This window comes from Mesoplodon densirostris, chromosome 18 (genome assembly GCF_025265405.1).
Source record: "Mesoplodon densirostris isolate mMesDen1 chromosome 18, mMesDen1 primary haplotype, whole genome shotgun sequence".
Lineage (NCBI taxonomy): Eukaryota > Metazoa > Chordata > Mammalia > Artiodactyla > Ziphiidae > Mesoplodon > Mesoplodon densirostris.
In genome coordinates this window covers 55,370,293-55,392,455 of record NC_082678.1, presented here as the reverse complement: position 1 = coordinate 55,392,455, position 22,163 = coordinate 55,370,293, and the positions used below count along the sequence as shown (strand labels likewise).

At 49.8% G+C, this 22,163-nt stretch overlaps 1 protein-coding gene across 1 annotated transcript; it reads left to right on the top strand.

Moving 5' to 3' along the window:
- The first annotated feature begins 653 nt into the window (after positions 1 to 653).
- RAD51D (RAD51 paralog D) lies at positions 654 to 21,422 on the top strand. The gene is made up of 10 exons (XM_060081626.1): positions 654 to 876; positions 1,187 to 1,248; positions 1,444 to 1,562; positions 8,718 to 8,799; positions 9,042 to 9,176; positions 9,665 to 9,760; positions 13,144 to 13,234; positions 13,359 to 13,429; positions 15,828 to 15,992; positions 16,162 to 21,422. The coding sequence occupies exons 1-10, from the start codon at positions 795 to 797 to the stop codon at positions 16,243 to 16,245; spliced, it is 987 nt and encodes a 328-aa protein (XP_059937609.1). The 5' UTR covers positions 654 to 794; the 3' UTR covers positions 16,246 to 21,422.
- Positions 21,423 to 22,163: the final 741 nt, after the last annotated feature.

The window sequence follows — 22,163 nt, the reverse complement described above, 5'->3', positions numbered from 1 at the left end:
CGGCATGTGGGATCCTTCCGGACCAGGGCACGAACCCGTGTCCCCTGCATCAGCAGGCGGACTCTCAACGACTGCGCCACCAGGGAAGCCCTAAAGTTGTTTACTTTCTTCCAGAGGATGAGGTCAAGCAAAGGACATTTAAAAACAAATTATTTTGTGCGTGCGTGTGTGTGTGTGTGTGTGTGTGTGTGTGTTCTATATACTCAGGGTTTTTGTTGTCTTTCATTTACAAATTCTTTTATTCGGAAAATAGAGAAGCAGATGCCCTCTCTGTGTTCTGCTGCTTTTTAGCACCCATCAAACTATCGGTAATTATCTGATTTATTTGATTTCCTCTTTCCTGTCTTCCCTCACTAACAAGTACGTCCCTGAGCGTAGGGGTGGTCCGTCGGATCGGACGTTCTGGCCCAGTGTTCAGAACAGAAGGCTGCACCTGGGAGGCCTGCAGGGAGGCGAGATCGGGGAGAAGGCAGAGACGCAGGCGGGCGCAGGGTAGCAGATCTGGGCGCGGTGGCCTCGGCGCAGGGGAGCCGGCTCCGTGCTGCCAGCGCCGTCTCCGCCCCAACCGCCCGGCTCGCGCATCCGGCCCGTGGCCAGCAGGTGGCGCCGCAGGCAGGGCCCTGGAGCCTGGAAGCCGGAAGCTGCGGCGCGGTCCGAGCGGGAGGACTGTGGGTGCCGGCGTCCCCGCAGGCTCCGCACCCTCCGCGCCGCCTCCCGCCTCCCGCCTCCCGCGCTGGTCCAGAAAGGGCCCCGCGGATGTCCCCGGGACGAGCGGCCTCGGGCCCCCAGGGAACATGGGCGTGCTCCGGGCCGGACTGTGCCCGGGTCTCACCCAGGACATGGTCCAGCTTCTGCGGAGCCACGGGATCAAGACAGGTGATCGCAGGCGTGCGCCAGTGCGGGCCACGCGGCCGGGCCCAGCGCGGACGGAGGCCGGCCCCGGCTTTGGCACACCCGAGAGGGGGTCCCTCCCCCCCTCCCCCGTCCTCCCCCCACAGCCTCCTTGAGAGCCCGGGAAGGTGGGAGTGGGCTAGCCACGCCCCAGGAAGGGTAGAACCCCCACTGTGTGCCAGGCACCACTCCAGGTCCTGCGGCTCAGCTAATCGACGTAGGCGAGGAAAAGTCAAGTGAGGGAGGCCCCCGAGCCTCCCTTCCTGCCCACCAACCCCACGTGTTTTGCTTTCAGTGGTGGACCTGGTTTCAGCAGACCTGGAGGAAGTAGCCCAGAAGTGTGGCTTGTCTTATAAGGTGAGCTGACAGTCTCTCCTCCAAACCTGGGTGTCTCTAAATGCCCATCCCTGAGCAGAGGGTTCCCAGAGATTGATAAGGGGGCCGTATGAGACCCTGGGGGCCTCCTCCGTTGGCGGGTCACTGCCGAGTACTCTGGGCTGCTTCGGGTCGGAGCGCCCCGGCCTCTCCTGAGTTTCCCCGCCCCTTCCGCAGGCCCTGGTCGCCCTGAGGCGGGTGCTCCTGGCTCAGTTCGCAGCTTTCCCTTTCAGTGGCGCTGATCTCTACGAGGAGCTCAAGACCTCCACTGCCATCCTGTCCACCGGCATTGCAAGGTTTGTGTGGGTACTTGGGGGAAAAGGTGAGAGGCGGGCTTTGGATACTTGAGTCTAGGGAGAGCAGGCTTTTTCAAACAGTGGTGAGGATGTTCAGGACTTGCGTTCTCTTAAGCTATAACAGGGTTTCTCCAACTCCTAACTTTTGGGGATGCAGAATTATTTGGGGGGGGCTGTCCTGCACTTACAGTAGGATGTTTGGCAGCATCCCTGGCCTCTAGCCACTAGAAGCCGGGTAGCACCTCCCTTCCTATGTCTGACAATCAAAAATGTCTCCAGCTGTGACCAAATGACCCCCCCACCCCAGGGTGGCAAAATTGCCGCTGGTTGAGAACCACTGTCCTATAACACAAGATGTCAGTATTTCATTATTATTTAGCAGATCAGAGCAACTCTTCCCTGCCCCTACCCCCTCTTTCCCTTAAGGATGGGGCAAGAGAGAGCATGGCAGGACTAACGTTGACTGAGTGCCTACTACATACCAGCCACTGACACATAGTAGGTTATATAATAGGTTGTATAATCTCTTCAGGGACCCTGTGAGTTAGTGATTTTTTTTTCTTTTTCTTTTTTCTTTTTTTTTTTTTTTTTTTGGTGGTACGCGGGCCTCTCACTGTTGTGGCCTCTCCTGTTGCGGAGCACAGGCTCCGGACACGCAGGTTCAGCGGCCATGGCTCACGGGCCCAGCCGCTCCGCGGCATGTGGGATCCTCCCAGACCAGGGCAAGAACCCATGTCCCCTGCATCGGCAGGCGGACTCTCAACCACTGCGCCACCAGGGAAGCCCCTTTTTCTTTTTTTAAAAATTTATTTATTTTTGACTGTGTTGGGTCTTCGTTGCTGGGCGCGGGCTTTTTCTAGTTGTGAAGAGTGGGCACTACTCTTTGTTGCGGTGTGTGGGCTTCTCGTTGCGGTGGCTTCTCTTGTTGCAGAGCACGGGCTCTAGGCACGCGGGCTTCAGTAATTGTGGCACGTGGGCTCAGTAGTTGTGGCTCGTGGGCTGTAGCGCGCAGGCTCAGTAGTTGTGGCGCACGGGCTTAGTTGCTCCACGGCATGTGGGATCTTCCCGGACCAGGGCTCGAACCTGTGTCCCCTGCATTGGCAGGCGGATTCTTAACCACGGCACCACCAGGGAAGCCCGAGTTAGTGATTATTAACCCCACTTGAGTTTAGCCCAAGAGGAGTGAGGGGCAGAGGTGGGGCTCCAGCCCTGGGGCACTTGATCCAGAACTTGGTTCATTCCCCATACTCTGCAGCAGGAGGGAATGAGAGTAGTTACCTTCTGCCGTGTTGTGTGGAGAGAGAAAGAGTTGGAAGAAAACAGGCGTCTTCTGGCCAAGGAAGTCTGACCTCATTCTTGGCCTGTTTGTGCAGAATTTGATAAAGAACTCTGCCACCACAAAGGTCTTTGGATTGGTTTGGCCCTCCCTGTTTCCATAACACGTTCTCTTGGCAAGGTTCATAGAGCACAGTGCTTGCTTTCCCCGGGTTGGGGGTTCAGTTCTGTCATTCATCAAGCCCTGGCCGAGTGCCTACGGGTTCCAGATAAGTGCAGATGATACGGGTATGGGTGAGGCAAGGCACTTAAGAACCCGTTGGGTAGAGAAGGCAGGTAAACACAAGGGAGAGGAGTGAGCATGCGTGGAGGCAGCATAAGGAGGGGGTGATTGGAAATACCCTGGCAGTCCAGTGGTTAGGACTTGGAGCTCTCACTGCCAGGGGCCCAGGTTTGATCCCTGGTTGGGGAGCTAAGATCCTGCAAGCTGCATGGTGTGGCAAAAAAAAAAAAAAAAAAAAAATGAGGGGCCTTGGCCTTTGGGAGCTTATAAAACGAGCATTATACAGAGGAAGCAGTCAGGTGATAAACTGTCAAGATGGCAGCCATGGTGAGTCACTGCAGGGGAGATCAGAGAGGTTCAGGAAAGCTCTATGCAGGAGGCGGGCCTTGGGCAGTGAGGAACGGATGGGCCTTCTCTGAGTACTCCGGCACCGTTACTCCAGGTATGTCGTTTCATTTATCTTCACAATCACAATGAGTGCGTTGCAATGAAAATCATCATCCTGTAGATGAAGAAATTGGGACTCAGGTTAAGTGACTTGCTCAAGATCCCGCAGCTAGGGAATTCCCTGGGAGTCCAGTGGTTAGGACTCTGCGCTTCCACTGCAGGGAGCACAGGTTTGATCCCTGGTTAGGGAACCAAGATCCTGCAAGTTGTATGGCGAGGCCAAAAAAAAAAGATACCTCAGCTAGTAAGTGGCAGACCAGGCTCTTGACATCACACCTGTCAGGCTCCTAAGCATAAGAACCCACCTCAAAAAAAAAAAAAAAGAAACCACCTCTAACGCATCTACCCTATTGCCTCCTCCAGGCAGGAGGCTGTATTGTGAAAGTAGAGTTACAGGCATAGGGTGGAGGTGGGCGGGGTGGATGGGGCTGGGGAGCCTGGCAGGAGAGAGGCCCAGGAGGATATGGCAGGGGAGGGTGTGTGAGCCGATGGAGGGCAGGGGATGGCAGGAGGCACGTTGAAGAAATGTGATAAGCCTTCCTGCCAGGGGGAATAGAGATGTGAAGAATCAAAGACGACCCAGTAGGTTGCTAGCCGTCCTCACAGTGTTCTTTGGACACTTGATGGATGTAACTCTAATACGGGAGGGGAGGGGAGTTCTGTAGTCAACAGTTCGGGAAAATGCTGGTTAACCCAAAAAGCAGGTTTCCCTGGTGTAGGCTTTCTCACAGCTTGTAATGCTGGCGGGCACCGTGGATCTTTACGAGGGCAAGAAAGCACGTAGCGTGCCTTGGAAGAAGCTGTACTATCTGGGGAGATGGGTGGTTCCCTGAAGGCCAGAGCTGTGTCTTGTTCATCTTTGCCTCTTCCTCGTTTTAGAAAAAGGCCTTCAGGAAATGTGACACATTCAGGCGATGTTTGAATGAATGGCTGAAAGAATGACTAAAACCCAGTTCAGAGGGAAAGGTGGAGGATAAATCCCAGAAATCACTTGTGTTCAAAACATGTGGTAAGACCCGGTTGCACTTCCGCTCCACAAGGCAGGCGGAGGAAGGGGGGTGGTCTGTCCACGTTGATGAGCAGAGGTGATTGGTAGGAAGGTCCATCAGGAGACATGGAATGGAAACAGGTGAGAAGTCCGCTGGGAGGTGGATCTGGGAATTCCTTACGGAGACTGATCCTCACAGCCGAGAATGAGGTTGATTCTTTTTTTTAAAAATAAATTTATTTATTTATTTATTTGTGGCTGCATTGGGTCTTCGTTGCTGCGTGCGGGCTTTCTCTAGTTGCGGCGAGCAGGGGCTACTCTTCATTGAGGTGCGCAGGCTTCCCATTGCAGTGGCTTCTCTCGTTGCAAAGCACAGGCTCTAGGCGCACAGGCTTCAGTAGTTGTGGCTTGCAGGCTCTAGAGCGCGGGCTCAGTAGTTGTGGTGCACAGGCTTAGTTGCTCTGCGGCATGTGGGATCTTCCCGGACCAGGGATTGAACCCGTGTCCCCTGCATTGGCAGACGGATTCTTAACCACTGTGCCACCAGGGAAGTCCCAAGATTGATTCTTGACTGGAGAGTTAAGACCAGTGGTTTCACCCAGGCTGCATGTTAGAATCATTTGGGAAGTTTAATAAATATTCATGCCTGGGTCTCACCTTTAGAATTCTGACTTAATTGCTCTAGGCCAGTGGTTCCCAAACTTTTCTGCCCGTTAGAATTACCTGAGATTTTTTTTTTTTTAATTCCAAAGCCCTATACTGTGCCCCCAAACACACACACCAATTGAATCACATTCTCCGGGGGTGGAACACAAGCATCAGTATTTTTTAAGTTCCCAGGTGACTCCAGTGTGCAGACAAGTTTGGGAATCGCTGATACAGGTCTCTTTTTTTAAAACTCGCATGGTTATTTTAACATGCAGGCAGGACTGGGAAACACTAGTCCAGCCTAATGGTGTTCAGATTTGAACATGTATCCTTATTGAGACTCAGATGTGGTCCTCACCCTAAGGGTTGCTGATTCAGTAGGTCTGGGGTGGGGCCTGAGAATTTGCATTTCTAATCAGTTCCCAGGTGATGCTGATGCTGCAGGTCTGGGGACCACACTGGGAGAGCCACTGCTATAATGGGACTGGGGGTTCTCTGATCTCAGTGGGAGGAATGGGAGCCAGCAGTGGCAGAGGCTGGATGCTCTTTAAAAAGGTGCTTATTACACAGAGCCAAGGGAAGCACAGTTATCCCAAGAAGCCGCAGGGCCGGAGTGGTAACCAGAGCATTTTGACCAGCAGGGCCCTGTGGTTATAATCATGGGGGCCCTGGAATTGAAAGAGATGGGGTGCTTACTTAAGTGCTGCTTGGCCTATACAGAGGGGTCATGGGAGGTATTCAAGGACCATCACAAAGGGCTGGAGCCCATGGAGGTGATTACAGGGTTGGGACAGGGATGCACGTGGCCAGGACATGGAGGTGTTAGTATAGGCTGTGATGAGAAGGAGGTGAAATTTCAGCCCACAGGTTGGGCAGGATATGTCGTTTTTCCCTTGCTGCTTTCAATAATTTTTCTTTGTCTTTAATTTTTGCCAACTTGATTACTATGTGTCTCAGCGTGTTTCTCCTTGGGTTTATCCTGTATGGGACTCGCTGCGCTTCCTGGACTTGGGTGGCTATTTCCTTTCCCATGTTAGGAAAGTTTTCGACTATAATCTCTTCAAATATTTTCTTGGGTCCTCTCTCTCTCTCTTCTCCTTCTGGGACCCCTATAATGCAAATGCTGTTGCATTTAATGTTGTCCCAGAGGTCTCTTAGGCTGTCTTCATTTCTTTTCATTCTTTTTTCTTTATTCTGTTCCGCAGCAGTGAATTCCAACATTCTGTCTTCCAGGTCACTTATGCATTCTTCTGCCTCAGTTATTCTGCTATTGATTCCTTCTAGTGTAGTTTTCATTTCAGTTATTGTATTGTTCATCTGTGTTTGTTCTTTAATTCTTCTAGGTCTTTGTTAAACATTTGTTGCATCTTCTCGATCTTTGCCTCCATTCTTTTTCCGAGGTCCTGGATCATCTTCACTATCATTATTCTGAATTCTTTTTCTGGAAGGTTGCCTATCTCCACTTCATTTAATTGTTTTTCTGAGGTTTTATCTTGTTCCTTCATCTGGTACATAGCCCTCTGCCTTTTCATCTTGTCTATCTTTCTGTGACTGTGGTTTTTGTTCCACAGGCTGCAGGACTGTAGTTGTTCTTGCTTCTGCTGTCTGCCCTCTCGGTTGGGCAGGATATGGGGTGTGGGTAGTGACCTGTTTCCTGGTGGTTTAGGGACAGAAACTGGATGAGGATTGGCCATGACTTGAATTTATCTCAAGGCTTCCACAGCCAGAGTATTGATAACATAGGAACCTTCTGTCACTCGTTTGTCTGGAAACATTTATTGTGCATCTCCTGTCTTTCAGCCACTGTGCCCGTTCTGGGGTGAACAAAGCCCAGTCCTTGCCCCAGGGTGCTCTGGGCCAAAAACTTTTGCTCTGCAAGAGGATGAAAAGACAAGCGATAGAATGGGGAAAATATTTGCAATCCGTGTATTCAACAAAGGACTTGCGTCTGGAATATATAAAGAATTCTTAAAACTCAGCAGTAGAACAAACAATGCAATTAGAAAATGGGCAAAAGACACGACCAGACATTTCACCAACGAGGTTCACCATCACTGGTTATTAGGGAAATACACATTAAAACCACAACGAGATATTACTATATACCTCCTAGAATGGCTAAAATAAAGAATGGTGGGCTTCCCTGGTGGCGCAGTGGTTGAGAGTCTGCCTGCTGATGCAGGGGACATGGGTTCATGCCCCAGTCCAGGAAGATCCCACATGCCGCGGAGCGGCTGGGCCCGTGAGCGGTGGCTGCTGAGCCTGCGCGTCCGGAGCCTGTGCTCCGCAATAGGATAGGCCACAACAGTGAGGGCCCATGTACCGCAAAAAAAAAAAAAAAAAAAGAATGGTGATAACTCCAAATGCAAGTAAGGGTGTGGAGAAACTGGATTACCTCATATGTTGCTGGCGGGAAAGTAAAATAGCATAGGCACTCTGGAAAACAAGTTAGTAGTTTCTTGTGAAATTAATATGCACTTACCGTACAACCCAACAGTTGTATTCTGGGACATCTATTCTAGAGAAATAAAAACTTAGGTTTACAGAAAAACCTGTATGCAAATGTTCATAGCCGTTTTATTCATAATTTCCTCCAACTGGAAACAGCTAAAATATCCTTCAATGGGTGAATGATTAAACAAACTTGGTCCATCCATACCATGGAATACTACTGACAACTTGGATCTCAAGGGAATGATGCTGAGTGAGAAAAGCCAATCACAAAGGTTACATATTGTGTGATTCTGTGTACATAATATTCTTGAAATAACGTGTAACAATAGAGATGGAGAACAGATTAAGCGGTTGCCAGGGGCTAGGGATTAGGGGTGGATGGAAGGGGAGTGGCTATAGACGGGTGGCACAAGGGAGCCTTGCAGAATGGAAATGTTCTGTATCTTGATTGCGGTGGTTACATAAACCCATGCATGTGATGAAATGGCATAGAGTTCTACACACAGACACACACAGAAATAATGGTGGTGAACCTGAATAAACTCTGTGGATCACACCAGTGTCAATTTGCGATGTTATCATGTAGTACAATACATCTTATAGTGAAAGATGCTGCCCTTAGGGGAAACTAGGTAAAGGGTACATGGGACCTCCCTGTACATTGTTTTTTGCAACTTCCTGTGAATCTATAATTATTTCAAAGTTCTAGAAAATGACAAATGATGGGAAATACTATCAAGGAAACCCAGAAGGGGCTGAGATGGAGAATGAGAGGACCATTGGATGGGGTGGCAAAGAGACCTCTGTGGAGAAGTGATCACCCAGAGTGGTCTGTAAGCTGAGAGTGAAAGGATGAGCGGCCAGAGGAGGAACATGTAGCCGTGCCGGCTTTCCCCAAAGGAAACTCTACCGGGAGAAGCCTCCTGGCCAGAGATGTTAGAGTGTCTCTGGACAGAACAGTGCTTGGAAGGGACGTCTTGCTTTTTTTTCCTGGTTTCTACTCCCCTCCCTTCCCTCGAATCCCCTCGGTTGATTCTCTTGCCTCCTCTTCTGCCATCAGCCTGGACAAACTGCTGGATGCTGGTCTCTATACTGGAGAAGTGACTGAAATTGTAGGAGGCCCAGGTAGCGGCAAAACTCAGGTACACGTGCGTCCAGCAGCCAGCAGGGTTGGGGGAGGTGGGTGCATAGCCCTGGATCCCTGGGGAAGCTTCTGCCAGCGTGCTTGTGATTCAGAGATCGGAAGAGAGAAGATGGGTGGTGAGGAGTGGGGCTTGGACTTGGCCCATTCGTGTCTCTGGGATCTGGACAAAATTTGGTAGGAGCACCCATGCTGGGCCCTCCTTGAGGGCTCAAGTTCACCCAGTGCCCCGTCTCTACTCAGGTATGTCTTTGTGTGGCTGCAAACGTGGCCCATGGCCTGCAACAGAACGTCCTATACATCGATTCCAACGGAGGGCTCACAGCTTCCCGCATTCTCCAGCTGCTTCAGGCCAGAACCCCAGATGAGGAGGAGCAGGTAAAGAGCAGGAGGGGTGGGTTCCTTTGAGGTTCTGACACCGTAAGTAAGACCCCATTATCTAACGTGGCAAGAAGTTTGGTCATTGGTGTGAATAGATATTTCTGGCTTTGAAACTTGCTGTTCTACTAATACTTTCTGTTCTGAAAGCCTCCCCAGGATGACATCATCCCACCCCTGCCGTACCCTAATTCAGGGCTGCCAGACACCCCAGCATCTGTGTTTCTCTCCCAGTTCTTGCCCACGGAAGACACACTAGTCAGTCCTATCCCTCCTTCCCACGGAGCTCTGACTTGGCTTTGCAGCTCAGCACCCAGGCAGCCACTTGGGTGAGAACTGGCCCATCAGATAAAGCCCATTTGCCATCCTGGACCGAAGTCCTTCTGTCTAAGTGCCTCTTCCTGCTCAGCCTCAAAATCCCTCTTCATCTTGCACGACCCCCTGCTCCTCTTCCTCAAAGCTCTCCCTTCTATCTCCTACCTCTTCAGGCGGGGGCTCTCCAGAGGATCCAGGTGGTGCGTGCGTTTGACATCTTCCAGATGTTGGATGTGCTGCAGGACCTGCGAGGCGCTGTGTCCCAGCAGGTGAGCCTGCTCTTCCGCCCCTCCCTGCTCCCCCCAGCTGGCCAGTGCTGTCTGCATGTGGGCAGGTGTCCTACTACCGACTCTGCCTGGAAACGCAGATGTGCAATCTGGTGACTCTAGCTGTGTCTGCCGCTCCCAGGATGGGATTTCTGGATGCTTAATTCATTCCTGAGTGCCGCCTCATTTACATGCCCATCTTCCCCACTAAACAGTAAGCCCCTTCCTTGAGTGCAAGGATCATGTCATATTCATCTCTGCATTCCAACGCCGGACCCGTTAAGATTACTTTCAGCTGCAAGTAATAGAGTCTCTCTGACAGACACTTGAACCTTGAGGACTTTTAATTATCTCACGTGAGTCTGGAGGTTGACAGGTCCATAATGTCAGGGCTGTAGGTTGGTGTGCCTGGTTCTCTTGCTCTTCCCCCTCATGACTGCAAAGTGGCTGCTGTGGCTCAAAGCATCATGTCGGGCTTCCCTGGTGGCGCAGTGGTTGAGAGTCCACCTGCCGATGCAGGGGACACGGGTTCGTGCCCCGGTCTGGGAAGATCCCACATGCCGCGGAGCGGCTGGGCCCGTGAGCCATGGCCGCTGAGCCTGCGCGTCCGGAGCCTGTGCTCCGCAACAGGAGAGGCCACAACAGTGAGAGGCCCGCGTACCGCAAAAAAAAAAAAAAAAAAAAAAAAAGCATCATGTCTTCACACATCCATATTACATCCATATTCAGGTCAGTGGGAGATAGATGCCTCTTTTCTGTACCTCTTCCCTTTTATAAGGGAAGAGAAATCTTCCTCTGGAACCCCCCAGTACGCTTCCCTGTTCCCATTACATCTAATTGACCAAAACTGAGCTATGTGTTTGTCCTAGACCAGGGGTTGGGCCCACCTTCCCTGATGTCAGGAGATTTCTGCCCAGTGCTTGAGCACATTCAGAGTCCTGTTAACAAGGAAGAGGGGTTTGGAATGGCATTTGGGTTGGTACCCTGCTACACCTGATAGGTGCTTAGACAGGATTTGGTGCACTGATTTATACACTCTTAGATTTGGGAGACACCTTACAGAGGATAGTTTAATTCATCTTAAACTTTATCTCTCACCCCAAAGCATAACATGTTCCCATGGGCATACCCAGGGTTGTATATAAAGTAAAGCATTTTTACAAACTTTAGAACATATAATAGTTGAACAAATGCTTGCCATAGGAATCGTAGCAGGCTATGACACCCCCGTGTGTTGAGACATGAAGTCAAGTAGTCCTGACCTAATCCAACCCTCTCGTTTCTAGAGATGAGGAGAGTGAGGGCCAGAGACATTCAGTCATTTGCCCAAAGTCACCGCATATTTAGGATAAGAACAAAGCTTATAACCCAAATCTCTCAACTTCCAGGTCAAAAGACGATATTTTTTACTGTAGGGCCATTAGATGGTATATATTTCTATTATTGCATAGCAAGTTACTACAAACTTAGTGACTTAAAACAACACATATTTATTACCTCACAGTTTCTGTAGGTCAGGAGTCTGGGCACAGCTTAGCCTGGTCCCCTACTTAGGGTCTCCCTAGGCCGTGATCAAGGTGGCAGCTGGGCTGTGTTCTTATCTGAAGGCTCAACTGGGGAAGACCCACTTAACAAGTTCATTCAGGTTTTTGGCAGAATTCATTTCCTAGAGGCTTCAGTTCCTTGCTGGCAGCTGGTTGCTGGCGGAGGCCACCTTCAGTTCTTTGAGGCTGCCCACTGTTCCTGACATGTGGCCCTTTGCATAGGCAGTTCACAGCATAGCCACTTGCTTTTTCAAGACAGCACAAGAGTAAGAGCAAAACGCAACATGCCATCTTACATAACATAATGTAATCACGGGGTGGCAGCCCATTCCCTTTGTCATATAATGTAGCCTAATCAAGAGAGTGACATCCAGGGAATTCCCTGGTGGTCCAGTGGTTAGGACTCTGCACTTCCACTTCCAAGGGCCTGGGTTCAATCCCTGGTCGGGGACTAAGATCCCACAAGCCACGCAGTGCGGCCAAAAAAAGAGTGACATCCTAACACCTTTGACATTTGACTAGTAAGAAAACAAGTCATGGGACTCCCCCAGGGTCAAGGGGAAGGGATCATAGAGGACTCAAACACCTAGAGGTGGGGATCATGAGGTCTGTCTGCCACAGATACCTGATAGCCCCATGGTTACAAGCGGCAAAAGGCTTGTTGTCCCATTTTGGCCAGAGATTTCAACCTGCTCTCCCAGAGAGTAAGGAAGGGCTAAGCTGATCTCTCTCTTTTCTGCCAGCGTCTCTTAGACAGCCAGTGACTGGCCAAGAGTCAATAACTGGGATGTGAAGCGGGAGACATGCAAAAGACAGACCAGATAAGCTGAATATCCAGGACTTGGCCAACATGAGATGAAAAAAACCAGTTATGGAAACAGAATTGGCAAATGAGTTCGATATAAGGAATAAGGGAGAAGAGAAGGGAAGCTTCAAGGACAAGAAACATTTTAGGTCCAAGAAACGAGGAGGATGTTTCCTAGTTTCCTGGTTTTAGCAGGTGGCTGTCTATATAGTCTATATTGGGAAATTTTTTTTTTTTGGCTGTGTTGGGTCTTTGTTGCTGCTCATGGGCTTTCTCTAGTTGCGGCGAGCGGGGGCTACTCTTCATTGCGGTGCACAGACTTCTCATTGCGGTGGATTCTCTTGTCATGGAGAATGGGCTCTAGGCACATGGGCTTCAGTAGTTGTGGCACGTGGGCTCAGTAGTTGTGGCTTGCAGGCTCAGTAATTGTGGCACATGGGCTTAGTTGCTCCGCGGCATGTGGGATCTTCCCAGACCAGGGCTCGAACCCGTGTCCCCTGCCTTGGCAGGCAGATTCCTAACCCCTGCTCCACCAGGGAAGCCCCTGGAACCTTTTTAGATATGGAAGATTAGGCCCTAGAGGGACAATCTGGAAAGAGACTGAAGTAAAGAGAAGGCTGACCTCTTCAGCAAAGGAAGTTAGGAACTTGGGGCGTAAGCAGGAGAGGGAAAAGGGAGCCTGACAAGATGATGGGGGACTGGCCACAAGGAGAAAGATTCTACTAAGAAAATTCCTGACCAGGGGACCATAGGATCTGAGCAGGGATTTCTCAAATTTAATTATTTTAGGGTATCTGTGATGTCCTGTGATTTAAACTCTCTCTTTCCACCCAATTCTTCAGTAAAATCAGTTATACATACAAATGAGGGTGGGAAAAAAAAGACATTTCTGAAATTCCATCATACATGCCCAGCTGTATTTGGGGTGGGGGAGGTTATCTCTTACCAGTTTCTGGAAGAGGAGCAGGCTTGTCTGGTAATGGTCGCCCCCTAGAGGCCACCTGGTTCATGGCCCCTGCTTCCCATCAATCCCACAGGTGAGCAGCTCTTCAGGGACTCTGAAGGTGGTGGTTGTGGACTCGGTCACTGCGGTGGTCGCCCCACTTCTGGGAGGTCAGCAGAGGGAAGGTGAGTGGTGTGGCAGAGCCCAGGGTTGGGGTCTTGATCTTGCCTCCCGGCTCTGGAGTCCTGTCTCCGGCCAGCCTGGTCCCTGATGACCTGCTGCCCACCCTCTCTGCTTTTTCTCCCCCAGGCTTGGCCTTGATGATGCAGCTGGGCCGAGAGCTGAAGACTCTGGCCCGGGACCTCAGCGTGGCACTGGTGGTGAGGAAGTGGGCTTGGCCAGCCATCCTTGCCTTAACTCTGGTCCCTGGGCTTCACCAAGTGGGGAGATGTTCTTTCTAGTTACAGTTCTTTATTTCCCTTAAAGAGCAGCTTCTGAACCCCCAAAGTGGCCCTTTGGTAAAGGACCATAGCCCAACTTCCCTGGGTCATCTAGAGCACCAGACTGGGAGGGGATCGGACCTTAAATAGCCAAGGGATCAGGGACAGTCTTGTTTTTCTTTTTACTTTATTTAAGTCAGTTTTATTGAGGTATGATTCATACAGGGTAACCTTCTCCTTGTTTGAAGTTTGATACAGTCATCTCCAACCTTGTTACCCCACCGCAATCAAGATACAGAATATTTCTGTCACCCCAGAAAGATCCTCCGGCCCCAGACAACCACTGATCTGGTTTCTGTCCCAATAGTTTTGCCTTTTCCAGAGCTTCATAGACAGGGATCTTTTGGCTTTTAAAGTAACTTTTTCTGCTTATGGAGTAGTTTTTTAAAAGTCTGCATGCTTCTCATGAAAGAGGGTAAAAAATAGTTAAATATAAGAGTCAAATTTGTAATCGATCTCCACATCCACAGAAACCATATTAATATTTTTATATACCTCCATAGAATCTTTTTTCTCTGCATATATACATATACTTTTAACCAACTTTCCAACTAAACTGTAATCTTGTTAAAAACAAAAAACACACCACCATTTCCCATGTCTTTTAATAGATTCTTTAAGAATGCCAGTTTTAGCAGCTATGTATTATTTTGTTTAATACCTATGTTACAGGGGTCAGGAAACCTTTCCTCTAAAGGACCAGGCAGTAAATACAGTTTGCCTTCCCTATCTGTGGGTTCTGCATCCGTGGATTCAACCAACTGTGGATTTGAGCTTAGTTGGTTGAATCTGTGGATGCGGAACCCACAGATACGAAGGGCCAACTATACTACACCATCTTACTTTATTTTATTTTATTTTATTTTATTTATTTCTTGGACTGTGCTGCGAGGCATGTGGGATCTTAGTTCCTAGACCAAGAATCGAACCTGTGCCCCCTGTAGTGGAAGGGCAGAGTCTTAACCACTGGACCACCAAGAAGTCCCTTCTCTATTTTAAATAAAACTACAGTGAACCTGGAATGGAGAGAAATATCCTTGAAATGATCACTCCTCCTAAAGTAGCCACCTTGCTATGAGTTAGGTAGATTAAATTCAGTTGAAATTTTGAAATCTAAAAAAAAAAAAAAAAAAAAAAAAAAACACTACAGTGAACATCCTTATACCTAAATCTCTTTACATATCTCGTATTTCCTCAAACTCCTAAAAGTATAATCAGTGAGTCAGGGACAAACATATTTTTAAATGTCTAGATATGACATTGCCAAGTTGCCAGGAAGGTTATAGTTTTTGTGCACCTACCAGCAGCGTAAGGGGATTTGTTCTTCTATTCTTTTGTTCTTTCTTTTTTTTTTGGCTGCGTTGGGTCTTCGTTGCTGCGCGTGAGCTTTCTCTAGTTGCAGCAAGCAGGGGCTGCTCTTTTTTGTGGTGTGTGGGTTTCTCTTGCTGTGGGGCACGGCTCTAGGCACGTGAGCTTCAGTAGTTGCAGCACGTGGGCTCAGTAGTTGTGGCCTATGGGCCCTAGAGTGCAGGCTCATTAGTTGTGGCGCTTGGGCTTAGTTACTCTGCGGCATGTGGGATCTTCCCGGACCAGGGAGTGAACCCATGTCCCCCCTGCATTGGCAGGTGGATTCCTAACCACTGCACCACCTGGGAAGTCCCTTTTGTTCTTATACTGGGTCCCAAGGCCTCCCTCTCCAGACTGTAGGATGTACGTGAGCACCAGCTATGTTCCAGGCTCTGGCTTAGGCAGCAGGGATTCAATGATGAACAAGCCACACCTCTGCCCAGGGGTGGGGTGGGGAGCAGGGAGTAACCTCAAGCGGATGCACTGAGGTTGGCGTTGCTTACCTGAGACTAGCCTGGGCAGGGTAGAGTTGACCGGCCAAATTAGGATCCCCCTTTCTAAAACCCCTCCCACGTATACACACAGATGCACACCCTGACACAAAGGGGTGGGTGCACGTCGTCTCAGGATGCCCGATGGCTGCGTTGGGGTTGTAGTGGGCCTAAGCGGACAGCACTGCTTTTCCCAGACACATGCCCCGTTACCTTTTATTGGAATCAAGCCTGGGACGTTGTGGTTTAGTGGCAAGAGCTCTGCGCAAGTCAGGAGTCCAGGGTTCTGATTCCAGACCGTTGATAAATTATGGAAGCTTGGGGAAGTCGTTTCCCTGTACTAGGCCTCAGCTTTCCCATCTGTAAAATGAAGCCATAGGAGCAGATGTCCTCTGTACCAGCATTACGGATCTATAAGCCTTTGATTCTTTCTGCCGCAGGTGACCAATCACATGACCCGAGACAGGGACAGCGGGCAGCTCAAACCTGCCCTGGGACGCTCCTGGAGCTTTGTGCCCAGCACCCGGCTTCTCCTGGACACCTGCCAAGGTGCAGGAGCATCAGGCAGCTGGCGCATGGCGTGTCTGACCAAATCTCCCCGTCTGGTGAGCCAGCCCCAGGGGAAAGCCAGGAATCTGGGCCCTTGAGGGTGGCTTCTGTGCTCACAGATGTCTCATCGAGGAACTTCTGGTTACCGAGACCCTGCAGCCAAAGAGGGTACCCACTTGGGCTGCTCAACTCAAAAACTCACCTTCCCCTCCTGTCTTGTTCCAGCCAACAGGTTTCCAGGAGATGGTGGACATTGGGACCTGGGGGACTCCAGTGCAGAGCCCAACATTACAGGGAGATCACACGTGACTTGCTGTTGACTGGGACAAACCCTCCTGCACAGTAACGCCTGCGGTTCACTGCCGGCAGCCCCTGGGGCTGCAGAGAAGCTCTCGGGCTGGGCAGACATCTTAGTCCTTAGCTCCTTTCTCTGGAAACACAGTGTTACTGGCTAGAGAGGATGCTACTGTGGAAGGACCCAGAAATTCATGCTGGTACCAGGTTTTCCTCCCTTGTGTCTACCACGTATGTTTCCAGAAGGTGCCGAATTCAGCGTCTTGGGCGTCTCTGAAGAGGCATGCTGGTGCCTGGACAGATAACCCTGTGCATCGCCGTACTGCACTCCGTCCTAACACAGTGAACGAGTCTGAGGCCTCTAGCTTGCCTTTGCTTCCCTTCTTCTTCTTTTTTTTTTTGCCTCTGTTTTTCCATCTGTAAGATGGGGCTCCCTTTCTCTTAACTCTCTCTTTGAGTTACCGGGTAGAAGTAACCTTGTAAGTGCAAAACTCTTCTTTATCTAGGTCCTGATCTTAAAAACATACAGAGGAAATTCTCTGAGCCCCAGAGCCATCCATTTTCCCCGAGGAAGGTGGTTTTTCAGTTTCCCCTAGTGAGGCCCCAAAGAATGGTTATTCCTCTTTCCGTCTTGCCCATTTGGTTTCACAAACCTGCATGCATCACCATGACCAGGTGAGACTGGGAGCTCACTGCAGTCCCAGGAATATAATTTAACAGGAAGGGAAGATGTGACCTGGTCCCCATGAATCCAGCCACTTGTTCAACGTGCATGGTGCCCTGTGAGGCCCCTCCACAGTGTCGAGTAACCAGAGGTGCTGAACCATGGCCTTGCCCATAAACAGACAGAGGAGAATTTGCACAGTAAATAGAGCCAGCTGGGAAAACTGATACTGGCTTAAATAATACATGGTAAATCTAGTCCTTTATGTAGAAATTCATTGCCGGTGGCTCCAGCATGCAATATAATTACCCCTCTCTTCCTGCCAGCTGTACGACAGCCTGGTGCCCTGGTGTATGAAATAACCCCCCTGTCTGTTACGGGCACTGTGGCCATCCCTCTGCAAGCTATAACTCTGGCTGGGTGGGGAGGAGGACACGAGGGAAGGAAATAAAAGACAAAGGAGAGAAAGGATTGTTCACTGACCACAATTTTTAAAGGAAGGTTGCCTTTCTCGGTTTGAGAGCCTGTCATGTAATTAATTAGTTGCTTGGCTGCAGGAAGAGAGGTCAGAGTTACAGGCCGAAGACATGACATTTAGAGGCGATGAACACAGCAGGGATAAAAGCAAGAAGCCTGGAGGACTGGGAACAAGTGGCAGAGCAGCCCGATGGTATCTGCCTGAGTGAGGACAGGCTTGGTAAGCTGCAGACTGGAGGAGGAACCCTGGCGCTGCTGCTTTCACAGGCTCCCAGAGGAAACGAATCTTCAGCATCCTTAGACCAGGAGCGGTTGGCGCATAATTGCAACCCTAGTAGGAAACAAAACATTAAGCTGGGACTGGCACATCCCTGTCACTTGTACCATTTGGGCATCCTGAGCCCACGCAGACATCACCAATCAATCAAGCATTCTTTTTGGCAGAGCTCAGAGAGTGCTTTGCAGTTTTAGTTTTTCTCCACACGGCACTCCAGGCAGCCACAAGCAGTCAGTTGGAACTGGCGTTCAAGGTGGAGGCTGGTTACCATCTCTGCCCCAGACAGATCTGCCGTATTTCCCATATATGGTGTCGCCTGCTGGGTCCTTGACTCAGGACCCTACGATAGTGTGGTTTGAGAGGCCTGTAAAGATCATAGGCCCCATCTTGTCATTTAACAGAGAAGGAAACTGAGGCCCAAAGAGGAGAAATGACAGTCCCAGTGAGAGAACAGGGGCTGGAACCCAGGACTCTCGATTCCTCAGCCAGCACTCTGTGTCCACGTTGCCTTTAGTTTCCGATCAGCACAGTTCTGTGCTCAGTGGGGCCTTCTTCCAGCCACACAGCCTCACCGAGGTAGCCTCTCTGGCCACAGGAAGGCGCTCCACTCATTGCTACTGCAGCCCACCCCGTGACATTTCTGCAGGACTTTGCCCCTCACAGCTTGCTTCCTCCTTGGCCTTGCTCTCAGACCGGGGCTTCACCTCATCCTCACGCTGAGCCCACATACTCCGCTCCAGGCCAGCCACCCTGCGAGGCTCCCCTAACAGGCCTGGGGCCGGGCTGGCCCTCCTGCCCACGTGCCTTTTACTCCCTTGGCTTACGTGTCTGCCTCCGCCCAGCCCTGACTGCGTCGGTGCACACCCACCCTGACATCCTCCCTCTTTTTATGCCTCAGCTGGGGTCTAGATAGACATCACAATCCTGTACCACTCAGACTTGTCTTACTGTCTGCCCATGAGCCCAAGATCCCCTTGAAGGGCTCCCACGTTAATTTTTCTTTTGCTCTTTCCACAGTCTGGGAGCTCGGTAATTGTTAGATATACAAATGGGTGGATTTTAAGGCATTTTAAAGGCAAAGGAGAAACGCAGGAATGTTTTTCACATGATCTAGTCATTGAGGTCCCCCCAGAGTGTCTTTTTATGTATCCTTCTACAGAGGACTGTTGTATGTCCTTGGTCTGATATTACACAACGTTAATGTTGAGTCCCTACTATGTATGTGCTAGCACTTGATGGCTGTTGTTAGGCACTTGAACTCCCAAAGACTCTCAGGCTCAAGGTCCATGTATCATTGTGGCTGCTCTCCACTGCAAGTAATGAAACCTGGCTGAAAGAGCCTTAAACAATAACATCTGTTATCTCTAGTAACGCAACGTCCAAGGTTGGCTCATTTGGCGGCTCATCAAGTGGCGTGGGGCCGTTCCATCTTTCCGCTGTGCTCTCCTTTTGTGTTGGTTTTGTCTTTAAGCTCATTCTCATCAAAGCAGTCATTCTGGGCTTCCCTGGTGACGCCTTGGTTAAGAATCCGCCTGCCAGTGCAGGGGACACGGGTTCAAGCCCTGGTCCGGGGAGATCCCACATGCCGCGGAGCAGCAAAGCCTGTGTGCCACAATGACTGAGCCTGTGCTCTAGGGCCCGCGAGCCACAACTACTGAGCCTGTGCGCCTAGAGCCCCTGCTCCGTGACAAGAGAAGCCACCGCAATGAGAAGCCCGCTCACCGCAACGAAGAGTAGCCCCTGCTCGCCGCAACTAGAGAAAACCTGCACACAGCAATGAAGACCCAACACAGCCAAAAATAAAAATGAATAAATTTATTTTAAAAAAAAAAAGAGGGCTTCCCTGGTGGCGCAGTGGTTGAGAGTCCGCCTGCCGATGCAGGGGACACGGGTTCGTGCCCCAGTCCGGGAAGATCCCACGTGCCGCGGAGCGGCTGGGCCCGTGAGCCATGGCCGCTGAGCCTGCGCATCCGGAGCCTGTGCTCCGCAACGGGAGAGGCCACAACAGTGAGGCCCGCGTACCACAAAAAAAAAGAAAAAGAAAATGGGGATGCTACTAGAAAGGAGGAAGTGTGCGTGGAGGAGCTGGACGTTGGGTGGGCAACCGCTAGTATCTGCCAAAGTCCAGGAGGCAAGTGTATTGAGGCTCACGTGTGCCTAGGCCCTTTGTCCACATCTCATTTAGAGCTTCAGAAAGCCTTCCATCTTCCAGACAGTAAATGGGAGTCCAGTGAGGTTATGGACATAAAGCTAATAAGTGGGCAGTGCCAGAACCCAAACTTGAATCTGTCTGATTCCAAACCCTACTTTCCATCCTCATGCTGCCTTCAGCTATGACTATGTGAATGTTTCAATTAATTTTTTCTTTGTATTTTGCCCCGATAGCAACCAAGGCTACCCATCCCAACCTCTTTTTATCTTTGTTCACCGTAAAAGCTGGATCAGAGATCTACTTTCTCAGCTCTTTCCGATTTCCTGTAGGGAAGTTAGGAGAGAATGACAAACACTCAAAGAAGGGAGATAATTGTTGGTATTAAGGTGAACCGGAGGTTTGGGGGGAAATAAAGCTGAATGAAAAACAACAGGGTCTGTGTGTGCCTGAGATGGGAGCCAGCAGGAGGTAAGGGATTTATTTTATTTTATTTTTTGGCACGGCATGCAGTATCTTAGTTCCCCGACCAGGGATTAAACCCACCTCCCCATGCCGTGGAAGTGCGGAGTCTTAACCACTGGACCGTGGGGGACGTCCCAGGAGGTAAAGGATTTAGATGCACATCCGAACTAGGTTTTACTGTGCTCTGGCATGGAGTTGCACTGGGGAGAGTTAAAACTGTCCAGTTGCTGGGGATGGGCATTGGAGAAGGCTCTGTGACGCTTGGAGCTTAAATTAGAGCTAGGTAGATTATTCATCCAAGCTTACCCTTAGAAAGATGTTTCTCTCATGTTTTCCTGTCTTATTTCACTGGCTAGACTAACTTCCGGTGCTAAGTTGAATAGAAGCAACAATAGCCATCCTCCTTGTCTTGTTCCTGATTTTAGCGAGCTGTTTCCAGTATTTTATCATTAAGTAAGATGCTATAGTTTCCCTGTAGTTACCTTTTATGAAGGTAAGGACCTCAGTGTGTTTCCTATCTATCCTGGAGAGGGAGGCCAGGTACTGGCCATTCCATTTGACGTGTAGAATTCTCTCTCCCAGCCAGTGGAAGGTCCACGCATCCCAGAGCTGTACAAGTGCACTTCAGCTGCTGCACAAGCTTGAATCCATGAGTAGGCTTTGAATCCTAGCTCTTTGCTGCCTCTTTAGTTTCTGGCTGTAATAGTCTCAATATAAGCCTGGGTTTTGCCAGAAGCCAATGGGCGTATGCTGAAAAGTACACAAAGTCAAGGAGCAAGATTTTCATCTCATGTAACTTGGTCTTAGGTCTGAAACTGTATGTCATTGGATGAATTAGCTTCTTTAAGCCTTAGTGTCAGCCACTGGGAAATGGGGAAAATAATACCTATTGCATAGAATTGCTTTAGGGTCATATAGCTTATGTAAAACACCAAATCATTCCCCAGCCATATATTGGGTTGGCCAAAAAGTTCTTTCAGGTTTTTCCATACTATCTTGTGGAATAGCATCCAATATTAATAATAGGCACTCTATTTCACATCATTGAAAAGCTTAGGATGCCTTGGAGAAACTAGTGACAGCGTCCTGTTCAGGCAAGGCTGGCTTCAAGTGTGACCAGTGCAGTTGCCCAGAGCCTGGTGCTTAGTTTAATGCCCCGGTTGCCATCCTGAAATTCTTAATACTTTTTTTTTTTTTTTTTGCGGTACGCGGGCCTCTCACTGTTGTGGCCTCTCCCATTGCGGAGCACAGGCTCCGGACGCACAGGCTCAGCGGCCATGGCTCACGAGCCCAGCCGCTCCGCGGCATGTGGGATTCTCCCGGACCGGGGCACGAACCCGTGTCCCCTGCATCGGCAGGCGGATTCTCAACCACTGCGCCACCAGGGAAGCCCCTTAATACTTTTGGAACAAGGGTCCCACGTTTGCACTGTGCCCTGAAAACTCTGTAGCCAGTACTGTCTCCAGGTATGAGTCGAACTCTTGTACCGGAAACACCCTACCACTGATTTCTTAGGGAATAATTTCCTCGGAGAATAACCTCCGATAGAAAAATTGGGGTTAGCATCCTGTGTCCATTTATCACTTCCTGTTCCATTCTGGGATAACCTACACAACCTCTCTCAGAAAGGAATACTTTATATTTTGCAAAATTTATGAGGTCCGGAGGGTTTAAGAGCTGGTGAAGTAGAATGATGATGTGGGATTTTGGAATCGGGAAAATCTAGGTTCAAAACCCTGCTGGGTCCTTTCTGGCTGAATTACTTGGACAAGGTAATGTCTTTGTCTTGTTGGTAAAATGTATGTTGCAGGGGAATTACCTTTTCCTTATTGGTAAAATATATGCCTCAGGGGAATTAAACAGATAATTTATGTAAAGTGCCTTTCACGGAGTCTGACACA

What these genes read in the sequence shown, in the direction of transcription:
- RAD51D (XM_060081626.1), top strand. Translation starts at nt 795, where the DNA reads ATGGGCGTGCTCCGGGCCGGACTGTGCCCGGGTCTCACCCAGGACATG. An exon ending in CCCCAGATGAGGAGGAGCAG is followed by an intron (nt 9,177 to 9,664) that starts GTAAAGAGCAGG and finishes CTACCTCTTCAG; the next exon opens with GCGGGGGCTCTCCAGAGGAT. An exon ending in GAGGCGCTGTGTCCCAGCAG is followed by an intron (nt 9,761 to 13,143) that starts GTGAGCCTGCTC and finishes TCAATCCCACAG; the next exon opens with GTGAGCAGCTCTTCAGGGAC.